The sequence below is a fragment of the Condylostylus longicornis genome, unplaced genomic scaffold (assembly GCF_029603195.1).
Source record: "Condylostylus longicornis isolate FDR11 unplaced genomic scaffold, ASM2960319v2 ptg000040l, whole genome shotgun sequence".
Lineage (NCBI taxonomy): Eukaryota > Metazoa > Arthropoda > Insecta > Diptera > Dolichopodidae > Condylostylus > Condylostylus longicornis.
This window is the reverse complement of record NW_026578009.1, coordinates 588,596-614,984: the sequence shown is the minus strand read 5'-3', so window position 1 is coordinate 614,984 and position 26,389 is coordinate 588,596. Positions and strand designations below refer to the sequence as shown.

General features: G+C 22.3%; 1 protein-coding gene across 3 annotated transcripts; it reads left to right on the top strand.

Moving 5' to 3' along the window:
• The first annotated feature begins 13,194 nt into the window (after nucleotides 1–13,194).
• On the top strand, nucleotides 13,195–25,993 carry LOC129609886 (facilitated trehalose transporter Tret1). Of its 3 annotated transcripts, none has more exons than XM_055522091.1 (6): nucleotides 13,195–13,334; nucleotides 23,856–24,029; nucleotides 24,097–24,258; nucleotides 24,398–24,540; nucleotides 24,625–24,733; nucleotides 24,847–25,993. In XM_055522091.1, exons 2-6 carry the CDS (start codon nucleotides 23,912–23,914, stop codon nucleotides 25,755–25,757), a joined length of 1,443 nt encoding a protein of 480 aa, XP_055378066.1. In that variant the 5' UTR covers nucleotides 13,195–13,334; nucleotides 23,856–23,911; the 3' UTR covers nucleotides 25,758–25,993. The 3 variants fall into 3 exon arrangements, with proteins under 3 accessions (XP_055378066.1, XP_055378064.1, XP_055378065.1); XM_055522089.1 differs by lacking the exon at nucleotides 13,195–13,334 and adding an exon at nucleotides 14,830–14,931; XM_055522090.1 differs by lacking the exon at nucleotides 13,195–13,334 and adding an exon at nucleotides 21,101–21,139.
• The last annotated feature ends 396 nt before the right edge of the window (nucleotides 25,994–26,389 follow it).

The following is a 26,389-nucleotide window of genomic DNA, read 5'->3' as shown; positions in this document are numbered from 1 at the left end:
TATGTCCCGTTTGTTTGTTTCCCGCATTTCTATATTCGTAGTTATAACAAGAAACTTCTTAATCGCTTTGTTGCATTATGATATTAAACTATTTGAATATTTCGTATTCACATTTATCAGCCAGAAAAATTTAAATCAATTCGGACAATTGCAATCAGGATCAAAAGTGAAGCAGAAAAAAAAAAACAGTATACCTATAAAAATTAACAAAGAAAAAAATATATTTTCGATTTCAGTTTAATATGTGATTTGTGGTTCTTCCGAAAATAGATTTGAAACTTTCAAGTTCATATATTCTAAATTAATAAATCTGATAAAATTGATTTTTTTTTAATGTAATCTAAAATAGATTTTCCGACCTACGATATCTTCAAAATTCTGCTAATTTATAATGGTACTTGGGAAAAAAATAAACTCGGATCAAATCAATGATTGACAAAGTGACATCCATATTTTCGTGAATTATAAAAGAGCTTTTAATTTAAATTGATTTCCTACTATCGCTTTTAATTTCATATACCTGAAAAATGGTAAGTTACCCTATCGCAATGTTTTAAAAAACACGTAATGGAAAAATATACAGATATAGGCACATTTATGGACTAAAAAACAAAATACGCTTTAATATGAAAACCTCAAATTTGGATTAGTTTGTGCTCGATTGTCCTTTTACCTTAATTCATAATTTGTATCTCTTATAATTTATTGTTGCGTCACCTCAACTAATATAACAATGATTTAATCATTCTTGCATTTAAATTTGAAAAATATTTGATAAATCATATATACAAAATTGCCTTATGTCGTCATAAGATATACCTTTTTTTTGACCGGAAATATTCAAATGCAAATAACTGCATTTATATAATTATGCAATTATGATTAATGAAGTTTCCTAAAAAGCATTGGAGTTAATTATATTGTTCAAAAAAATTATACATTTTATAGACTTTATACACGTACTTGAAATGATTTTTCTATACATTGAGTTGATATAGTTTACAGATTTACATAAATAATCAACCTTTATGAATACGTAAAATGAATAATAATTCAATTGTAGTATTTTTAAATTTTTTATAAATGTACATGCATTAAAAAATTTCTACGTGATTTTTAGATTTGAACCTGTAGAATAAATGTCTATGTAATGTTAATGAACATTAAAGCAATAGATGATGTTCACATTCATTACAGTTAAATTAAAAAAATTAATAAAAAGCGCAACTTTTATTAGATGTATTTGATATTCAACGACAATATAGGTAGAGTTAACTTTGTCAATTCTGTGTGTACCCGTACGAATGAAAAGTTGTATTCAACTAGTTTTGTCAACGACTCGAATAATATATTTGTTGCATGAAATATCTATATTATAGCTTTAATATTTTCTGAGATAAATGCCAAATAACTATTAAAGCTGTTGGGAAGCTATTGAGCAATTTGCCTCGATCACGTCTAATTTAAATGGGATTTCGGCATCTACTATTGTCAAATATTTGTCAAATTTTGGTGAACTTAAATCAATTAGTTTTTAAGTTGTCGCTGATACGGAAGGACAGACACCCGGACAGACATAATTAAATCGATTCAGAATTCGATGTTAATCAAAAACATACACTTATGTCTATATTTTAGACTATTATTAAATTTATAATATAATTCGAAGATACGTTCGTATGAGTATGAAAAGTATTCTGAACGTGGATGTTATAACATTCAAATTTCTGAAAATTTCAAATTTCAAGTGATAGTTAGATATCGGTTATATTTTGCAGTAAGTAGAACCTTTTTGGTATACTATATTTTAATTAGATAGAAGTTTATTTCTACATAGAAAAAGTATATTTCACTTCTTTTGCAGGTCTATTAATTATATTAGTTTCCCTTAATGTGTTATAAAAATTGCTAAGCAAAATATTAAACAATCAAAATTTAATTAAAAAAATGCAACTATAATATGAAAGCCTTATTGATATTATTAATCTTATATTTTCAAAATGTAAAAAAATTTATTCCAATTCAAAATTATTCAAAATTAATATTATATACATTTGAAACCAATAAATAAGAAACTTAATTTTAATAATGAATCAAAGCCATTAAAGTATCTGAAATGTCTTTAATTTAACTAAAATTCTTTTACTGCCCACTCCATATACGAGTATATACCGCCATCTATTGTGTTTAATTATTAAAAATGGATGAGATTGATGACAACAAGTTCATATATTATCGCGAGACAAAATTTAATTGATTACCAAAATAATCGCTAATTAAATAGTCGCTTTTACTTTAAATTAAAAAATGACTTTGAGAAGATTTTTATCTTTTTATATGGTTTAGTTATTTTGCAAGTATAAATCAGGCTTTGTTCTTGATATTTTCTCATGAGATATGGTAATTCGCTTAAATTTTGCTATGACCGTACTATCTAAGATGATTTTAATTAATGACGATGACAAAAAGAAAAAAAAAACACAAAAATAGAGAGTATTTTAAATTAACCAATTTCTAAATTTTGAACAATTTAATTAAATGAATTAATTATTTTCTAAGACTTGTTAATTTGAGTTCTTAAATAACTTCTTAAATAACTTTTGTAATTTGTCATAAGAATCCGTAGCAAAAAAAAAAATTAAATTTTAAACTTAATTATGGAAACTAGCAATTTTCTATTAATCAAATTCCTTGATATTATTTTTGTTTTTGTTAAAAATTTAAGATTTTTTAAGGCGTTGTTCCAGCTAACTCTAAGTTGTGAATATTTTAATAAAAAATCTAATATTCATTTTTAACTTTATGTAAGAAAGAATTTTTGAAATTTTTGGATTGATTTCTAATTATTATTAATTTTTTCTTTCTGTGAGCAGGGTTTTTCAACATTTGCGGAAATGAAGTCTAAGAAGCGTGAAAGACTCCAAATGATCGATGAGGAAATGGCGCGCCTGTCTTTTAAAACTACATCCCCGTATTGACTTTATATGTGTAAATTTAATATTTAAGGTGGACCAGTACTGATATAAAGATTATATAATTTAAAAAAATATGTATGAAAAACTATCTTTTGTAAATTTTTTTGTCTTGCAGGTTATGATATTCTAAGAAATATCAGAATAGATATTAGGATATTAAGAACGACGCCCGGTGAAGGTGTACTAAATGTGAACTTTCGTACACCTAATAATTTCCTTTTTAAATTGCAACTAATTTTTTTGCACCATAAATATTCTCTAAGTGCTCATCAAACCCTATATACCCTCTCGCCTCTACTATGTAATTTTACATATGTATAATAAAAGTAAATATAAAAAAAATCCTAAGTACTCAAAATAAAAAATATTTGCAAATAATACATAAAAGTTTGTATGTATGTATACAGGGTGATTCAGCAAATTAGAGGCCATATACCATTTGATAGAATGTCGAAAATGAGTAAAATTTTTTTTCAGAAGATTGTGCTAAATCGGAACCATTTCGCAGCTACAAGAATTTTAAGAACATATTTGGCGAAATTTTAATATACTTAAAACTTTTGGCTTTAAACTTCCGTGCAGTGGTATATGGCTCCTAAATTGTTGTTCAATCACCCTGTTCATAATATAGAGTTTTAAATATAAAAAGTTTGTTGATTGGAAATTTTTTTTTTTATTTATGATAAGTTTATCATTAAAATGACGTTTACAGACGCGAAATCATTTGTTTGCAAATTTTTTCAATATCTTTTATTGCGTAAACAACTATATTTATTAGATATTGCATAAACATTCTTTCAAAACTAAAATTCTTAACCTTTGCCAAAAAGTATATAACAATTAAGGCTTTGTTTTAGTTTTACTCATATTTAGGAACAACTTATGACGATTTTGGCAACAATTATAAAATACCAAAAAGCCTCAACAATATATTTGCTGGTGCCAAATTTCGATATTACATAGGTTCAATAATATCTAAGATGTAGTTAAATAATTTTTGAAGTTGTCCAAATTAAATAGGCGTTTACTACTATAAATCATTTGTGAAAATTTTGTGAGCTTAGCTCAATGAGTTTGTGAGTTATCGTTGGAACGGACGGACAGACGAACAGAAGGACAAACGGACAGATGTCCGATATGGCAAAATTGAGTCACAATTCGACGCTGACGAAAAACATACACTTATATGTTTGTATCTCACTTCATTGCTTCTTAACGTTTAAATTTACTGGCGTTACAAGCGGTAATACCATTTATAAAAAGAATTTTAAATAAATTAAACTTAAAAATAATTATTAACACAAACAGAACCGAAAAGGACGCATTATACAGTTGAGTTTATCGTCATCAAGTCTTTAATTATGGAAATTTCATATTTAAGACAAAATCTTTAGTATATAATCTTTTTGATGTTTTTTATTGTTTTTCTTAATTTATTTTGTTTTGGCATATAAGACGAACGTAATTATATGGCATTTATTTTGCTATTTTTTCATATAGTATGAGAGCTGTTTTATATTTTTGAAATTCTCAATCTTGAAACAATTGAAAGAATCGCAAGAAATAATGTTGTTCAATAAATTTTGCAGTAATTCATAGGAATTGTGTGATATTTTAAAATATTGGTTATTTATTACAAAAGTAAATGTTTTAGAATTAATGATTTAAAGCAATAATAGATCAAAAATTTTGAAAGCTCATAATTCTAGTTTCATTTTAACAATACTAAACATTTAGCAGTAACACAATCTTTGTTATTACTAAATTATTCTTTGTTACTCCCCATGAAACAATAACAATATTGCTTTTTTAATTCAATTTATAAAGTTAATGTGCTTCTTTAGTCTAAATTATTCAAATAATTTTTTACGAAAAAGTAAATTGCTGTTACTCATTTTTCAATTGAAAATATTCGAAATTTAGTAAACAATTTTTGATTTATTAAGAAAACGTATTTGTACTTTGTTATAGTTTAAAATTTTATAGGAGTTTTTTTGTGTAAGAAGCTTCGGTTGGCTTAAGAAGCTTTTCATTTGTATTTAAACTTCATTAGAATTATTAATACCTTGTTAACACAAATAAATCAATCATACGAGTATGCGGATGTGCTCAAAAGATATAGAAAATAGTGTCGTATAAATTTTCATTGGCGAGCGAAATAATATTGGACAAAAAATTTTTTAAATGCAAGTTTCGGAACACAAGTTCTTTAAATGAATATTCTTTAATAGCAACATCCTTAAGTGTACCTTACCTATATGTTAGATATTATTCGTGTTATTATATAATAATTTTAATTGATTAATTTGTATTTAGTGAAACCTAGTCTGTTTTGTTATAAAATTATCAATTCTACCTATTTTTGCTTCATTATGGCTATATAAAATATTTTTTTTGAAATATTTTTTATAATCACGGTCAGGATATTTATGCTTATTAATGCTATAATTAATATTATAGCATTAATTTTCTTTCAAATAGCCTATATTTTTCCATTAATGAAGGGCCTTACATATTTCGTCTGCACATTTTAATATTGGTCTTATAATTGACATATATTATTTTATTATTTTCAAAAAAAATAGAGTATTTCAAGGCTTAACAAGTTGCTTCTTTAAATGACTTCAAAAATTTAGTTTTATGAACTAAATATGAATACCATTTTTTTTTTAAGCAAAAATTTTTCCAAACTTTTTCATACTCGTACGAACGTATTTTTAGAGGGTATAATAAATTTTCCTTACCATTTGTAACGCTAAGATATAATGGTTATAGATATAGAGTCAAGTAAATATTTATAATTTATGATTATGATTCGATTTTACCGTGTCTTTTCGCCTGCCCATCCATACTTATCCCAACAATAATTCAAAAACTAATTGATTTATTATATTAAATTGAATATGATCAAATTATCGGTTCGGATAGCTGACATACAAATTCAACATTTATTTGGTTATATCCCAAAAATTATAGAGTCTGCAAAGCTGAAATTTTGAATGAACAAATTTGGTAATATGGCCATTATTTTCAGTAAAACTCTTTTAGATTGTATGGGATTATATTATAAATACCATATACGAAAAAAATAGTATTATACATAAAAAGCAAAAGATTGTATGAAACTGTATACATTTAAAATCATTTATTCTAACGGGTATCTTAGAGTTGACCCGGTCGTTTTATACTGTATTTTGCATTTTGTTTAGGCACAGTTAGCCTAAACAGTATTGTTTCACTTTTTACTTTCATTAATTATTAGTTTCAAAGAATAAAAAAAATTATGAACGGCATTAAAAATTTTTTGTAATTCTATAATTTCACCTCTATAAGATAATCAAAAATAATATAATTTAAATGTTATACTTGTATACATAAACTAAATGTATACAAATATAATATATATAGAAAACATATTTCTTTTATTATTTATTAAGATTTGTCAAGGTAACAGAATTCAATTAAACAAATTGTATACGAATTCAAGTAAGAGATTTTATTAAAATGTATAAGTCTGTATGCCTATATTGAAACCCCATTGTATATATTTTTGAGAATTGATTATATTCTTTTTTTTAATACATGCGATTATTCACATAATTTATATTATATTTAATAAATTTTGATAAAAAATTTAACAATAGAATATTTATTAGTTTTAAGAAAACAACTGTAAAAAACTGTTTTAAATTGCATTTTTCATACAAAAAAAAAATAAAATTTATTTATTATATGTATGCCTAAATTACTAAAATGAACAACACTTCTTTATTACTATGATTGAGCTCTCATTCTACAATAAATTATTTTAAAGTGACTATATAAAATAAATTTTATATTAAATATTTTTACGTATATTATTTGCACACAAATCTTTCCTTATACCTACGTATTAAATATATAATTCTAAATACATACATATATTTAAATATATAATTTTTTTTTCAAAAGAAAAGCTTAAAATTATGTACAACTTATATGGACTAAATATGGGACGGTAAGTAAGTACATACACACAGCGTATACAATATATTTTAAACTATACTACTTAATGTATGATTTCTCTTGATAACATATTTAAAACTTTAATTAGCTCAGAAATAACAATAACGAGACCTTTAAAAAAAAAAATAAACCGAAAGAAAATTTATATGGAAAAAAATTTTTGTACGTAATTGAAAATATTATTTAAAATTTTTTTTTTTTTAATTTAAATAAAGTAATAATTTATTGTATACTTTACAGTTAAATGGTCAAACTATGCAAAATATTACGTAGATTGTATAAATTCTGGTTTTGGAAATAACGAACAGTTCGTCTCGACCCATTATAATTAGATCTATTGTGTCCTGTCCATCACTTAACCTAAATATCTTTTGGGGGGGCTAACGAAAGTTACTCTGATAATAAATTCTCTTTGTGAATCAAAATCATATACACCCACTTTCTGTGCGAAGATATTTGTAGTGAAGTTGACAATTTTTTAAGGGCAACTCAAATTTAGTATAAATTTTATAGCTTTATATTGAATATACATATACATATATCATGTATGTTTCTGTAAAATTATAAATAAACAAAAAATTAGTATATATATAAAATTTTTCGATCGATAACCTTTTCATATATTTTTAAAATGATAACCTTTTTAATATAAGCTTAATATAAGCTAAATTTTGATTTCTTATGAAAGCTTAATTCTGAACAAAATGTTTTATATATATATATATATTAACAGAATAAGTTAAATTTGCGACAGATTATTATTTAATTAATGTTATATTTTTAAAAATTATCAGAAGATGGCCTGACTTTGTTTTTTTTTTTGTTTTTTAATTTAAAACACCTGTACTTGATTTATTTGTAAGCTTTAATTGAGAAAACATAAATTAAAACGATCATAATATTAATCGATTCTTTAAATGTTATACACAAATATACTTATTTTATATTCAAAAATAATTCTGAATTTAAGTATTCTAAATGATTTTATATTGTCTTTACGCAGTATTAATATTCTACTTATAATTTGTATAGCATTAAAATACTGAATAATAAATTTAAAATTTGCCTTGAGTTCCATATTGGAAAATGAACGTTTCCACTGCAAATTTTGAAGTTTCATATTGTATACATAACAAATGTTTTTTACAATACAATCCATTTTAAATTATAAAAATAATAGTTTTGGTATGCAATTTGGATCTTTGCGTTAGTCCAACCAAATTTTTCGATTTCGAAATAATTGCATAAATCTACATCAGAAAAAATATTAATTAATATAAAACGTTCGAACTTTGGGTATTATTCATACTGGCCTATTAAATCGATTTAAAGAGAAATAGTCTAATCAAATTTGGTTCTGAATTTCCTGGAAACCATTGAAATATTCAGACCCCTTAAAATTAATTCCATTTTTGATTATTTTTAATTATATATTTGTATTTCACTTTAAAAATTAAAGGTATTGGTGAAAATATTAGGTTTTTTCTTAAACATAGTTTATCACATTATGTAACTTACATTATATCTAATTAACAGCAACATAATGAAATTGTTATAAGTAGCGCAGTTCAATCATATTAGTTATTTTGCGTCCATAAAATTGCCAAAAATATATTGCATATTATATATAAATCTGGTGTGTTTTCAAAGTATTTATTTCAAAGAGGTTTTTTTCAATTTTTCAAAAACTAATAGAGATATTTATACCGAATTTTGCAATTCCATTAAAAATTTTAACCACACCATTAAAAATTTTTTAATGGTGTGGCTGCGCCATAAGACTCAAAAGCTAATTTTAAATATTTTAAAATAATAATAAATATAAATATTTAAATATTTTAAAATAAATATAGGTCAGACGTATCCCAGATGTTTCTATAGAATGGTTTCACAGGTTCGAGTAATTCCTATACAACAATCAAAGGTGCAGGGTATAATTCAATCGGTTTATATTGACTGAAACGTTTTTACTTGTTAATTAAGATATTTTGTACCAAAAGGTTTTAAGCCATTTCATACTATTTTTACCGCATTAAATAATTATAAATAATTTTCAAATATTAAACCACAAAATATTTATTGTTTTATTACGATTGATTAATTTTTGGTTAAAAATTACTATTTAAAAATATTACTAATATCACAAATAATTTAAAATTTTTCATATTAATTGTGTACGGGAATTAATAGCACTCCTTCATTCTATTTTGTTTATAATTTGATTTATATAATAATTCATTTCGCTAATTTTTTCAATTTAAAAATTACATATATGTAACGTATATGTATACTAAATTATGTGTAGTAAAATAAATAAATAAAAAAATTAATATTATGTATAGCTATATGTATTATAAAAAATGTACGTCAAATTTTACACTTTATTATGCGATTTAAATTTAATTATACTATCTTACTACCGGTATATGTGTACAATTAAATTTCTAAGTGTTGAATAAGGTCGAATACATTAATTTATTCATGTTTGATTATTTACTGTCGTATATTATGAATATTTAATATATTAATTTTAAATGTATTTATTTACTTACTCTGTTACATTCATTCATCAATATTATTGTTATAATCGTATAAGTGAAAATAAATAATTAATTATGAATTATTTTTAGTACAATTATTTGAATACAATTGAAAACTTATTCTATATATGCAATTTTTATTTATAATGGTATTATGAATTTACTATAGAAATAGAAATTAGAAATTATAATTGATGAAAATAATGAATTTTACGTTGAAATATAGGAAAGAATTTAATAATGTTATAATGAGTTTTCAATTACATTTTTTTTATTCTTATTAATTTGTTGAATCATCCCATAAGTTTCTTAAGCATTCTATAATGAAATCAAAGATTTTACAATTTTAATTGCTACTGAAGAATTTATAAAATTATTGAGTATTAAATAGCATTTCTTTTTCTTCCGACCCAACATTTTCGAATTTTATATGATTTTCATTCCGTAGTGATTGTGAACCCGAATATTTCAAACCCTGTTTATATATAATATTAAAAATTTTTGAAAATCCATAATACTTAGCTTAGTACTGAATATAAAAATATAATTAATGTTTCAGAAATAATAGGCTTTATAACATCACTTTCAAAGTTTTATCGAAAAATTCGTGAGCCAAAATTTATTTGCAATAGGAATAAGGCAAAAAAAATTTGTTTAAACAAAAAATTCCGGTAAATTGAAGTTAATAGATATTTTTTTATTAATTCCTCCTGAATATTTAATATTAATCAAAGAAATTTTCGAAATATATTGAGGTTCAAACATAGTATAAATATATAGAATAAATATTATTTCTATATGTTCATTTTCAAAATGTAACCTATATATAAACAATTTTAGTGTAAAACGTGAAAAAATAGAGTTGACCGCGCCAACTCTGTGATACTGATGCGAATTAATAATTTTAAATATTATGTGTTGATTGCCTCGATTTTCCATAAGTATTTCTTGTTTTTTATTCGTTTATGCAAAAAATTCAGTACTTTAATTTCAATAGTTTCCATAATATATGAGACTTTTGAAGTTGTATGGCAGCTACCAGAACAAGTCAAGAAAGTTTAACGATTTTTATCACACATATTGAAATTTCGATATTTAGTTTCAATAACTTCTGAGATATAGCCAAATAACTTTTAAATTTGCAGGGCAGCTACCTGAATCACTACCTTCATAACATCCAATTCTGGATTCTGAAGTTTACTATAATAAATCATTTGTGAAAATTTGACGAGCTTAGCTCAATTAGTTTTTGAGTTATCGCTGGAACAGATAGGCAGGCATTGTTAAATCGACTCGGTATTCGACGCTAACTAAAAATATACAGGTATACTATATCTCAGACTATTATTTGTTAGTGTTGCAAACCGTAAGGCAAATTTATTATATTCTTCGAACATATATTCGTACATGTATGTATCATTTATACATTTATACCAATTTCTATTAAAATCCAGTTCTAGAGCTGTTTGTATCTTTAAACAAAAATTTAATATTATAAGCAACATAATTAACAGTTAAATAAATTAATCGTCTTTAAAAAATTTTCAGTAAACAAATTTCAAGTTTTTTTAAGTATACCATGCACGTATACGTAATAAATCATTGAATATCCATTTAAAAATACTGAACATGTTCAATAACAAGTAATTTTTTATTATGAATTTTTGTATGTTGTATAAATGCATTTGTGCGAATGAACTTACAGATCATATACAATGTTATTAAACACATAACATTAACTACTTTTTTTTTTAGCTATCACCAAATAAATATAAAGTAAATTTTGGTTTGCTTATTTATATATGGAAACTGTAAAAACAATTTTTCTTATATTCAAAAACTTAAATTGTAGCACAGGAATTGCAATAAATCAAAGTTGGAATTATATTGAATTTTTAATTAAACGTTAAATGAAAAAATTGCTAATGTAAAATATGATTGTATGCAATATACATTTGATTATTTAAAAGTATATCAAAATATTAATTCAAAGTTTTGAACTCTTTTTCATTTTCTATTCCATTTCATTGGTCGTGCACTTAGCATATTTGTATTTCATCAGTATATCAGTTTTTGTAATGCAGAAACGTTTTAAGAAAACACTTAATCTTTTTACACTAAGCCGACTTTGCACTTAACATATTTGCACCACACCGATCTTGGAAACTAATACACGTACAGCACTGAAGCTTATACCACAGAATTGGGGCCTTTCGAAATTAGTAATATTTGTGTAATATAATAGATAATTTTATGTAAATTATAATTCAAAGTATTTGTAGTCCAAATTTTATGTAAAGGATAAACAAGGATGTATTATGTGGTTTATATTATCAAGCATGTATTATCTGTTATAATTAGTAAATTATAACAGATAATAACGAATATAATTAAATTATTCTATATAATTATATTAAGAGTTTTTTATGCTAAATTTTACTAGCTATAGCAATATAGAAAAAATATTTTAAAGTATTTTTTATGCTAAGAAGATGAAACTGAGCGAGCATATTTAACATTAAATAAGAGTGTCAGCATAGTGCATTGCAGGACATGAAAAGTTTTTCAATTACGTCTTCGATATTTCACATTTAACAACACAAATTAATATGGAATTGGTTAATATAGTAATATTAAATCTTTAATATAGAGGGTGTTATACACAATCTTATAACTTAATTTTAAAGTGTTATACATTTTCATAATCAAATTTAATAATATCTAAAAAAAAAAACTTTTGAATCAAATTCTAAAATTAAATTTTTCCTTAAGATTTAAAAAATGTGTCAAATTCTATACTATCGGAGTTACGAAAAACAAAATAAGCAGTAAGGTTAAAATATTTTCAAATTAGAAGAAAATATCAGTCAAGGTTTGGTCCATTACCTCAAAATGGCAACACTGGCGACAGCATAAAAAAAATTTTCATCTTTTTACAAAAAAAAAATAAAAAAAATATTCAATGAGCATTTTTTAATTTTCTAAATTTAAATAAAGCATGAATACCTACAATACTAAGCATTGCTTTGTATATTTGAGCTTCTAAACTTTTAATTTTACTTTTCTTTTCAATCGCGTTTTATTTATTATTATTAATTTTTTTTTTTGTACATATATTCAAGACAATTTCTGTTTTTTTTTTCTCTATTTAGAAAATTATTCTTAAAATGTAAAAGCGGTGAGAATATACTAAATTTAGTTTTAGTAGCTGTGTACACAAATATGAGATCGGATTACAATATAATTTCTTTTTGAAAAATTTTTTTAGTTTAAATCCGACTTTTGTATTGCTCAGATGTTTAAATATAATATTATTGAAAAAAAAAACCATAAATAAATACATAATAAAAAAATATATGTATAAGAATAATTAACAATTTATAGAGAGTAAATATTTAATAAAATTTAATTATAATAGTAATTAAAAATATTTTAAGCAGTTGTGCGTGTTTTAAAACAAAGAAAAATATTTTAAATTAAAAATTTTCTATTTTTGTTTTTTTTTTTAAATATCTAAGTTAAATTTTTTACTTATAATATTTTTATGTGATTATTAAGAAGAGTGGTGTTTTTCACCCTGTGTTTTTTTAATTCTAATATGAATAAATTTATAAATAAATAAAATTTATATAATTAAATATATTTCATTAATTATGATAAAAAAAATCTTTTATTAATAAACATTTTACATAACATTTATTAAAAAAAAAAAAAATTAATTTTACAATTTAAAATTTAAAATAAAACAAAAAGGAAACAATTAAAACAATATTAATTATATCTAAAAGCATAAATATGGAGAAAGTTATTTAAGGTAAAATATAAAATTAATTTTTATTTTATCATTTTATATTTGATAATTCAAGTGATATTTACTTTTACATAACATAAGAAATTAAATATTGAGAATATAATTTTTGATTTTTATTATAATAATAATAATTTTAATAATAATATTAATAACAATATACTATAATAATTATTTCATTATAATAATATAATTAAATATTGTATAACATTATCAAAATGCGGTTTAAATAATGCAACCGAAACGTTATCAAATTTCAAATAAAATATTGATAGTATTATAAATATTGTATATTTATTTATATTCGCTCTAATATAATTTATAATTTTAAAAATATAATCGTATAATGAATTGCCAATTATAATGAAATGAGAAATAAGAAATTTTTATGAAAATCATTGAAATTAAAAATAAAGTTAAATTGTGATCTAAAAAATTACGATATTAAACTCGATTACCATAGATTCAAAATTCGATAAATAATTCATTTTTGAACAATTTTAGTTGTGAATGAAAATTAATAATGGAATATTACAAATTTCAATCCAGTTAGAATAGATCAAAAAATTTCTATACTCGTATTAATAAAACAAAATAAAAAAAAGTTTTATATAAGTAAATTGGTAAATAATTGGATCTATTCTGAATATCGAATAATACTTAGTGATAGTGATATTTATCGTAAAATTTCACGCAAAAACACTTTATTATTAGACACGAATCATTTGTATGAATTCGTTACAATAATAATATCGAAATTTTTACGATAATGATCACTATCACTAAGTAATTCGATACTCAGAATAAGAGCTAAATATTTTAAAAATTTCGATATTACTATACTTTACAATAGCATAATTTCCAGAAAAATTTCAAATTTTAGGGGTATCGTATTATTAGGACAATAGTGAATATTTGTGCACTGAAAAATTGAAATTTTATTTGAAGTGCATTTTAAATTTCAATGATAGTCTATATACATTTTGAAAATCTGTGATATACTGAAAAATATCTGTGATATACTGATATACTTCTTATATTCTTTCAAAATTATTAAAATATTAAGAAAAAACTAATTGATATACATAAGATATTCTACAAGAATTTACTGATAGTTTTAAATAAAGTTTTTTTTTCTTTTAAGAAATTTTCTCATGGTTTCTAATTACAGCTCAAATTCATTTTTATTGATTTTATATGATAACAAGATATACAATAAGTAATCTGATATCATAATAATTAATCAATAAAATATTAGTGGAAAATTTTTGAAATATATAAGATGACAATAAGAATGACATATTACAATATTTACTATTTTACAATGTATAATTTTACGAACTATAAAAAATATCTAAAAAGCAATTGTTTTACATTTAAAGTGTCTTTATTTATTTTATTTCTTTTTACATAGTTTTTAAGTGCGTTTATTTAATTGTTATATCACTTGTATAATTTTCATTATACTATATGGTCCTTATATTTGTAGTAGTTTTTATTTGTTAATAAATTTTTTTTTTTTTGGTTTAAAAACACTAGTTTTCATTTCAAACGAACAGTTTTACGAGAAAATGGTGACTTTAAAGTAATAATATAAAAAAAGGTATAATAATTAATTAAATTAAATTTTAAATTGTAATTGTAATACAAAAAGGATATTTTAAATACGATAAAATTTACTGCTATAATTAAATTTATTCTTTAAATTTTTAAAATAAGTGAAATTTTAAACAAAATGAGCTCTTAAAGACTATGAAGTTTCAAAAATTTATTTACTCATTTATTATTAATAAAATATTTAATTATTTATAAATTTATTACAATTTATAAATAAAATATAGTTGAATTCGGATTATTACTTAAATTTTTAACAAGTGGTTAACATTTATATCTTAAATTTTATATGTTAATATAATAATGTTCGCACTACATTGAGTGCAATTAATTTTGTGAGAATATTTATCGAAAAAAAAGTGTTGAAGGAGTTGCAAATTAAATTAGAAACGGGATAAATATGATGCTTCTGTATAGACTAATTAAACATTAATTATTTAGTTTAACTGTATTATAGGAAATTTAAGAAATTGTAAAAATTTTTCATTGAATTTCATAAATTTCGTGAAGATTTTCAATTAAATTTTCGTGAAAAGCGAAGAAAATTTTACTACTTATTTTTTCTATGTAATATCTTAAATAGTTTGATTGTTGATTTTGCCGAAAAATTTATTATTGTTATATTAATAATATGATTTTTGTATATTGTTTAAAAATTATTACATACATCTCGAATTACCTCAGTAAATTTTAAATTTTGCTAATTAAGTCATTTTTGTACCAAAAATATTTATAATTGATCCATTATATTGACTTGAGTCTTGAGCCATTGCTTAATAAAAGCAATTTTTAAAAATATTCATACTTGAACAAATTTTTCTATAGAAAAATGTTGTCTAGAATATTGTTCTTTTATAATGTTATAGAAAATTTGATTTAGGAAATTATAAATATAGTTCAAAGAAATTCTTCGTATAACATGAATTTGATATTATTAATTATTTTTATAGTAGTACCCTTAATTTTTTCTAAATTACATATAATTTAATCGTAACCCGGAAATATAAAGATCCGGGTCCTTTATGTTATAATTTCGTATCTGTATACAAATTAAAACTTCGACTAAAAATTAAAATAATTGTTTTAAAATTTTGATAATAAAAATTTTTCGGAAAATAGGTCAAAATTTATTATGATTAAATAAATAGGAAGTGTGTCGATTCAAAATTATGTATTTGTGTTTAATTTATAAAATGTTGCCATTTTTTCTATAATTTTTGTTCATAATATTATTTAAATACAATTTAAAAACGGGAAAAACTATATAATTATAATTTTTTTATAATTGTAGTACAAAAATACTTAATCTCGTAATATTTAATATTATAAAACATAATTTTTAGAGAAAACGAAAATTCATGAAAATTCACTTTAATAAGAATCTGGCGAAATTTATTTTTTATTCTGGTAATTAAAGAATTTCCCGTTCCCGTAGTCACGTTAGAGTTATAGTCTTACATATTTTGTACTTTTCCTTCAGTTGTACTTTTGTACTTTTTTCGAACAACACAATCCGTTTTATCCTCGAAATTAATAATATGCTAAGTGTTTAAAAATTACAAAATAAATATTTTAAGATCATTACTATAGTACAAACAGCTATAACGCATCATTGCATCATTTTCATTAAAGAATTTAAATTTTAAACATAAAATAATAATAATAATTAAAATCATTATTAAAGTAAAATAAAGAAAATAATTATAATGATTATTCCAATCTTACAATTATTTTTTAAATTCTCATCATTAAATATTATAGAAAATTTTCAAAAATTATGGAAAAAATTACATGATTTGAAATATTTTTAGGGTTGCGTAAAAATTAATTAAGAATGAAATGCAAGTTGTTTTATTAAGTTATATGGTTAATAAACAATCAATATTTCTGAAAATAGTTTTTGCTATTACTGTATAATTTAAAGATGGAATTAGTATCTTAAAATTTTTCCACTTCTATATTTAAATCCTTATAATTGAAATTTTGATATGGGATGAAATTAATTTACCAAACCTATATCAAATAAGCGGGATATTCAAATTGCAAGAATATCGCAATTTGTACTACATAAATCACTACTGTGAAATTATACTGCAATTTAGTGCGATTAAAATTCGAATGTCGGAATTATATAAATTAACACACGCCCCTGATCAACATAAGAACAATAATGTAATCAATAACAGTAATAACGATAGCACCAGTTCGGGTGCCAGTTATTATCTTATTAGTATTATATTACTATACAAAAATTTATTTCTAATTAATTTGGTCCTCTGGTGTTCAATAATTCAATTTTTGGGAGTTATAATTAAATGATTTTGTTGAAATTTTTTTTTTTCATTAATATTCGATTTATCTATTACATCTGGTTAAAAAATATATTTAAAAAATCTTTCACGATAAAAGCGTTCAATTCTCATTGGAAATTTTTAAGTTAATATAACAATTAGTGTAGAATATTTTGTGCAAAATTTTTAGAGCAATAAACTATGTGTTTATGAAGATTTTTATTCTAACAATATTAAAATGACTGTCTACGGAAAGTACCTCTAATAATACATGTATTTCACATGAAAACTAATCTCAGTTTGTTATTTAAGATCGCATACTAACTACACATTTCACTCATACCGGTAATTAATATTCTTGATATATGATCTCATACCTATATATTATAGTATTAAAACAAATTATATTTTGTATGATTGACGTTACAACAAAATAATTATTCGTATATATCGTACTTGTCCGCTTCACTTTATGAAATAAAATCGTAATATGAAAAAAAAAAAAAATAAATTTAAATTTTTACTGAAAGAGTCATTAAATTTGTGTAGAAAATTTTCAGGAGGAAAATTGAAAGAATAAACTCTTCGTTGCCCAAATTCAAATCTATTGCGTTAACTGAAAATTGCCATCAGTTTGTAGAAAATTATTGTTATACTGTTTGATTGATTAATTGCATGCGATCATACAGCTGCATATGTACGCACTTGAATATATGTAGATCTATGTATACAAATAAGCAATCAAACAGTTGTAAATCTAAAAATTGCTTGTCTATAAGAGCCTTTATTAGAGATCACTTTTTAAAATGAACTTTAATAGTATTTAGTAAGAATTTAATATAAATTTTTACTCTTTTTTAAAACAGAAAAAAAAAAAAACAAAAAATTTAAAAAAAAATTTTAACTATTCCGTGTCGTTAATTTTAATAGACTATGTATATAAATTTTTTTCTTAAGAGCGGAAGAAAATATTTTCTATGCCTCATACATATGAACAAAAACATTATTTAAAATTATTAAATTAACTAAATTAAAGATTTTTCAAGGAAAACACAAAATTAAGGCAAAATTAAGAGAAATTAAATTTAATCAAATTAAGGAAATTAAATTTCCGAACTTGAATTAAAATCTATTTTGATTTTGTATTGTTTGTATTGTTAGTATTGTACCATTATGTACATTGTATATATAATAGTCATTGCGTTCAGGTATGCGTTGGTAAATTTTTCACATTCATACATAAAATATTTCCCAAACGGAAATCTTATATGCTTATCTTAAAATAGAAATTCTAGCAAAAACTGTCATACTTGTATGGTTCAATTCCAAAGTCAAACTTTTTCTCATACTTTATAATTTGCTTTCGTTTTTTTGTATAAAATTTTATCATAGTTAAATATTTGCGCGGTCTGTTATATTCTAAGTGCACTATATATAGTTAGAAAATAAAATTTTGTCAATGTTGACAAAATAAATTTATTTAATAATCTATAGTTTACTTATATTAGTTGCACATTTTAAACGCAAAAACCAAATATTTAATCAAATAGCAATTTTGTGATAGTAAATTGATTTTTAGCACTTTTCCAAAAACTTTTTGAAAAAAAATGCTTATTAGTTTCACTTTGTCCGTCCATCCGTCCGCCCGTAGACATACATATTTGCAAAATTTCTACACTCTCGAAGATAGAAAACTGAAATTTTTTACATATATAGATTTTTACTAGAAACTTATAATGGGTTCTTTCCATACCATTAAAAAATATAATTATTTTTATTAACTCACGCGATATCGACCTTAAAATCGAACATTATGTTAATCCTTCTTTAAATTTATTTTTGCTTTATTTCAAAGATTGCATTAATAATTCATCCTAAATATATGCAATCTTAGAAACAGTTTGGTGTATGAATGAAAATAATTTTATTATTGTAGTAGGTATACATAGATTAATTTTAAAAGCAGTATTTTCACTTGTTGAAGGGAAAAGTGCTACAATATAAATCATTGGTTTGATACAACTTTATTTTTTTTGTTATTGATTTCATATACTTGGATTGGAATGGGTGAATAAATACGCCCCCTCTTTTAAAATTGAAAATTTTTAAATTTCAATCAGTTTGGTTTAAAGTTCATCTTAAATTATTTTAAAATTGGGTAGTTTAGCAAAGTTTTTTTTTAAAAATAATTCTAACCAAAAGTTGTCATCATCTTTATAATGCCATCAGAATTTATGATTTATTAAATAGACAACAAAATATTTAAATTTCTACAATTTAAAAATTTTTATAATTTCTTCAAATCTCTGAACAAAGAAAACAATAGAAATGGATGAAGAGTTTAATATGTAAGATATTTTATTTTAATATTCTAGTATATAAACTTCAGCAAATTTGTGGTTGAAAATAAAAAATTATTAAAATTATTTTCCCTCATCAATAGCATTTTGGTAGCTTAAGATTAAATTCTGCGGTTCCATAAATTGTTTGTTCGAATGCGAAATGCAATCATTGCGCATATGTTTTGAATTTTTTTTGCAAAATGCATATATAAATGAAAAATTAATTGCATTAAAAACTTATGAAGGAAAAGATGTTTTTTTGAAAAAATTTTTATTAACAATAAATTCACTGGAATTGGAAGGATACATTAAACCAGGCGAATACTACCTTAAAAAAATTAACAAAAATTTCAATTTCAAACATAAGTGCAATTATTTAATTCGTAGGTTTCTTATAAAATATATACATCTTGCATATTAGAAGGAAAAAAATCGAATTTGTAAAGTTTTTTTTGACCTTTGTAAATTTTGTATATATGAACATTAATTTTTACAAACGAATGACGTAACGACATTTTTCAAATAATAATTGTTCTGTCCATAAAATAGATAATTCATGATTGATGGAATCTATGTTCAAAATAGAAATGTGACATCATAAGAATTAAGGGAAATATGTGAGTTATTATATATTCTTACAGCAGAGAAATTGAAAGTGACTATATGATTAAAAATATCCTTACAGAAGAAAAGCATAAAAAATTTACAAAAGAATTTTGTCTCACACAGACATCTTTGTCTTTATTAAATTTTGAAAAATGTAAAAAATATGGTTAATTATGGGTTTCTTCTCGGCTTTCTTGTTTTTCGAAATGCTCTTAAGGAATCAGTTTTAATTTATTTAAAAAAAAATGTCTAATTATAATAATACAATTTCAAATAAATTCAGTTCAAAGTTAGGAAATAAATTATTTTGGCAAAAATTCAAGCTTTTTTGACAAAGTATCAAGAATTAGATTTGCAATAAAATTTGAAACAAAAAAATTAGGGATAAACTGAAGAATTGAACCGTAAATTTAAGAATCCCCCTTAAATTCCTCACAAATACCAAAAATTTGTAAAATTCTAAAGATCAATTATACAGTCTTTTCATGTTTTATCAAATTCTAATTATTTTAAATTTCATAAAAATTAATTTTTTTTTTTAATATATCAAATTAAATAAATAAATGAGTAAAATTAAATATTAGACGCCATAATTGATTCACATTTATTTTATTTTTTTATCTTAATAAATTATTGTTGTCGGTGTCATTTTATTTATTAATTTTTTTTTTTGTATTTTTATTATTAATTAAATAATATGAATAATTTTGTTAAAACTTAAATACATATTTAATAATTAAACTGCAATTGGTATATTGAAAATTGAAAATTGAATATTGAAAGTATTGAAAGTGTAAATAAAAAAAAAAAATGCAATTTTACATTGAAATTTCTCAAGTGTTATGCACTCTAATTTTCTTATCTTCATTTGCAATCAAAAAATGCATATAAGAAATCGAAATATCTAGAAATCTTGTTAGTTTTACTTAAAAGTTACAAGTTAAATTAAAGTTTAACGGTTAGTTAATTAAATTAATTTTTATTTTTTCCAAAATTGCTACAATAATATTTCAATTATTGAGAGTTAAAGAATATTATTCAGATGGAATATTTAAAAATCCTATTTTATGAAAAAAAAAGTGGAATTAAATAAATTATTTTAAAAAATATTTTAATATTTTTAATTAATTTTTTAATACAAAGGATAATTTAACAGTGAATTTTATAAATATATTTTTGTGAAATTTATATTTAAATTGAAGTTTTTATAATTTATTTATAATATAATATTAAAAAAATGCAGACCTAATTAAATTTTTTTACAAATTCTTTAAAGTGAAATTTTAAATAATTAAATTTTCAGATATAAAAAATTTAAAATATAAAATTACTGAATAATATTATTAATTAAATTATAAAAAATAAATGAAATAACATTAAATCACCTTAAATTCAGTATTTTTTTTTAATTTCAACAAAATTTATAACACAAATTTTACAAAATAGCTACATATAAGAAATTGAAAATTGAAAATTATAAAATAAAAATTTTAAAATAAATTAATTTTTAAAAATAATAGTGAACAATATCAATTTCTTCAAGTGGAATTAAACTTATATAATTGAAAATATTCCCATATTTACACAATCATTATTAAATATAGCTCTGTAACTGGAAATATTCTGATTATTTTAAACGACCATTATTGAATTGCCATCATGTTTGAAACAACCTATTGAATTTTTTAAAATTATAATTGGATTATTTTAAATAAGAAAATTTTCCTTACATAAATTCGTAAAAATTCGTAGAAAAAAAAATTAATTTAAATTTTTAACAATATTTTTTTTTTATATAAAATTAATTTTAAATGCAAAATCCTTAATATTGTAATTAAAAATTAATTTATAAAAAAAATAAAATAAATTGAAGTCACCACGTACCACACAATATTTGTGTGGTAAAAATTAAAACTGCACTGAGAAAAATTTTACCTAAATTAGATTTTTTTTAAATAGAACAGACACAAACCATATCTGACAACCATACTTTATACCAAATATTCCAGAAAATGCATTTCTTACATCTTCATTTCTATTTTGAATGTAATTTAAATTTTGAACCATTTATGAAAATAAATTACCTATTTGAAAAAAAAAAAAAATTTCTAAATGGGCTATAATAATTTTGTACAATATTTTGTAGCCAAATTCAAAATATTTTTCGAGTAGCACAAATAGAATTATTTGGTAATGTTTTTATTTGAATACCGATAAACTTGTGTCCATCAATAAAATTTTTTATTCAGCTACATTTTATTTTAAAATAGAAAAAAGGGCTGTTGTCAAAGGAGCTATAGCTTTCTTACAATATTCATACATTAAAATTAAATGATCAACGCAATCGTTATACATTATATTCCTTTTGATTTTATTTTATCTATATAATAGAAATAATTTTAGTGTGTTTTGCTATAAGCAGTATTCGAATATATTTATAATCATTTCTACTTTGACTAAAAATATTACGAATTATTAAATATTTTATTTATGAAGGAGAAAAATATTATCTTCGAAATGCTTTACGACCGCGCTTTAAATATGCGTTTTCAGTGTTTTCTAGTGTTCGGTTAAGTGTTCATTAGAGCACAAAATCTTACAATATTTGAATTAAATCTCGTATATTCAAGATTTATAGACTACAATAGTAAAATTTATATTTAATTCGAAACATTCATACGTGTATCAATGAGAAATTAAGAAGAATTAAACTTATCCAATATGTTTACTTAATTATTTCTTTATTTAAAATATATACTGTGAATTCTGGAAAATTGGAATTTCAGAAAAATTCCAAAGTAAATTTTCTAATGATTTTTTGATATAAAAAAATTAGTAGCTCAATTTGAAAAAAGTTTGATTTTTTATTAGAATTTTAAAAATTTTATTTTAGGTATTCAAATTTAGGCAGCTTTCTTAATTGCCTCTAATTAAATTGATGATAATTCCAAAAAATATAAAAAATAATTACTAAGCAGCTTAGCTATTTAAATGCTATTTAAAATTATTAAATTAATCACTAATTAATGAATTAATTATTAATTTTTAATGTTTCTGTAGTTCACAAATAATAATTTTTGCGAATTTAATTTAAAGAAACTTTGATTTTAATTTTAATTTAATATAAAATTTTATAATTTAATTGAGATATGTATAAAAAAATTACGATCAGCCTGAAAATATGCAATTTTTTTTTTTAAATTCTATAAAAGATTTTTAACTAACAAACTTATATAATGAAAATTGACCTTGAATTACACGAAAACTGTTAAATTATTAAATATTATCCAACATTATTAAATTAAATTGCAAATTTAATTTAATTTTTAATTACTAAAGCTAAGAGACTTGCAAAACCAATTAAAAATTGAATGAGAAAAAAAGAAATAATTATAAAATTTTAAAAAATAACAAAATGATTACCTAATTTTCTGCAAACTTTTAAAAATTTTGATATTGTATAATAAAAATTAAAAAAATGTCTATTCATAATTCACAAATAATTACAATTTTTAATTAATTTTATACAAAATTTATGCATACACGATTTCACGTTAAAGTTTTAGTCATACTGATACTATTAATTCATAATCAAATAATTATTTTTAAATTATTCTTCAAAAAATAATTTTGCGAATATTATGTAATTAAAATCTACATTATTTTTATTATAGGTTTACCTTAAAAATTTTCTCATAGCCTATCATTTTATAATTTTGCGTATTCTTAAATGAATAATTCATCCGGAAATACGATATATACTGAGGTAGCAGCTTTTAACGTAGACGATAGATTAAGAAGAATGGAACCTGTAAAGAAATCAAGACAATATTTAGTTGGTGTTATAGGTAAATTTAAAATTAGATTTAGTAGATTTAAAATTATTCAAAATTATCAAAATTAATTAATTTTTAGCTAACTTATCTAGTGTGGCTGTAGGAACATGTTTAGGTTGGACATCGCCAGTTGGACCAAAATTAGAAAATAAAGATCAAACCCCATTACCCGATATGTTACCATCAGATTCATCTGAATCAGCTTGGATATCATCTATAATTGCTATTGGAGCTTTAATTGGTAATATTTTTATTCAAATAACTGAACATATAAGTAAACATATGCATATACGAATCTATAATAATACTAAAATTTTGTATAATAATTTAGTTTTATAATTTTAACTGGTTTAAATGATAATTTTTTGTTTGTATTTTAGCTCCATTTGGCGCTGGTATTCTAACTGATAAAATTGGAAGAAAATGGACTTTACTTTCCAGTATTATATTTTTCATAGCAGCTTATATCATGTTAATGGTAAATGGATCACCCGAAATTTTAATTGGAGCAAGATTTGTTCAGGTAATTTATAACAAATTTGTAATTTTATTATACAAGTTATATAAATTTTAATTAATTAATATGACAAAATTTTTATGCGTATAGGGCTTAGGTGTAGGTGTTGTAATGACAGCTCAACCAATGTATGTAGGAGAGATTTCAACAGATGATTGTAGAGGCGCATTAGGTTCATTTATGCAACTTTTTATTGTTTGTAAGTTTTGAAAAATTTTAAATAACTTTTTCATTCTTCCCGCATTCAATTAAATTTGTCCATAAAATTGCATTAAAAAAATTTTTAATATTTTTATCTTTTATATCAAATAGCTGGAATTTTATATGTTTATGCTATTGGTCCATATGTTTCATATATGGCTTTACAATGGGCTTGTATTGTAGTACCAGTTATTTTTGCTGGTGCATTTTTCTTTATGCCAGAAAGTCCTTACTATTACATTCAAAAGGGAAAGAAAAGAGAAGCAATTAATGCTTTAAAATTCCTTCGTGGACAATCAGATGAAGGTGTTGCTACAGAAATGGCTGAAATTCAAACAAGTGTAGAAGAATCAATGAAAACAAAAGGTTCTGTTATAGATTTATTTAAAAATGTTGGAAATAGAAAAGCTTTAATAATAAGTGCTGGTTTAATTGCATTCCAACAACTTTCTGGTATTAATGTTGTATTATTTAATGCACAAACAATTTTCCAAGATGCTAATACTGGTCTTGAACCAGCTGTTGCAACTATTTTAATTGGTGTTGTACAAGTTGTTTCTAGTGGTATAACACCATTAATTGCTGATCGATTGGGTAGAAAACCAATTCTTTTAGTATCTGGTATTGTTATGTCAATTGGATTGGTAACATTAGGTGCATTTTTCTATATTAAATCAACTGGAGATGATGTTTCAACAATTGGTTGGTTACCAGTAACAGCATTAATTGTTTATAATATCGTTTATTGTACTGGATTTGGTCCATTACCATGGGCTGTATTAGGTGAAATGTTTCCTGGTAATGTTAAAGGAATTGCTTCATCATTAGTTGCTTCAACATGTTGGATATTAGGATTTTTAGTAACATTTACTTATCCATCATTGAAAGTTTTAGGACCGCATGTTGCTTTCTTCTTATATGGTGGATTTTGTGTAGCAGCATTCTTATTTGTTCTATTTATAGTTATGGAAACTAAAGGATTAAGTTTACAACAAATTCAAGATAAACTTAATGGAAAATAAAATTTTAAGAATGTTTATGTGTTAAATTGAGTAAAATAAAAATTATAATTATAATTTACATAAGAATTTTATGTAAAATTTAATGTTATTTAATTTCTTAATATCTAAGATTTAATTTAAATTATATAATTTATCATTATCGTTAAGATAATTTTATTTTTTAATTTACATTATTCATTAAATTATCAGTTTCCTATATAATAATTATAATTGCAATAAAAGAATTTTTAAACTCATATTTAGCAATTTATTTTACTAATTTCTTAAGTTTTTTTCTCTAATATTAATAATAAGATTCCAAATTACTTAAATATGGGAAGGAAATATAGTTACATATAAGTTCTATAGCTGATTTGGATTTAACAAGCTCTAGAGATCAAGATTTTATAAGCTCTAGAGGAATTTGGATTGTAAAAAATCTATATGAAGCAACCTCTACTTGAATTTTTAATGTAATGTTCACGATAAACAGAATATTCACTTCAATTAGTCCTTCAAAAAATCTAGTAACTTTTAAGACGTTGACAATGTAAAAGTTCCCCTAAAGTAATTTTGCAAATTTCTTCTATAATTTTTTTGCACATAAATGAAATTTGCATATTTTTAGGTAAGTACCATTCTTGAATAACTAT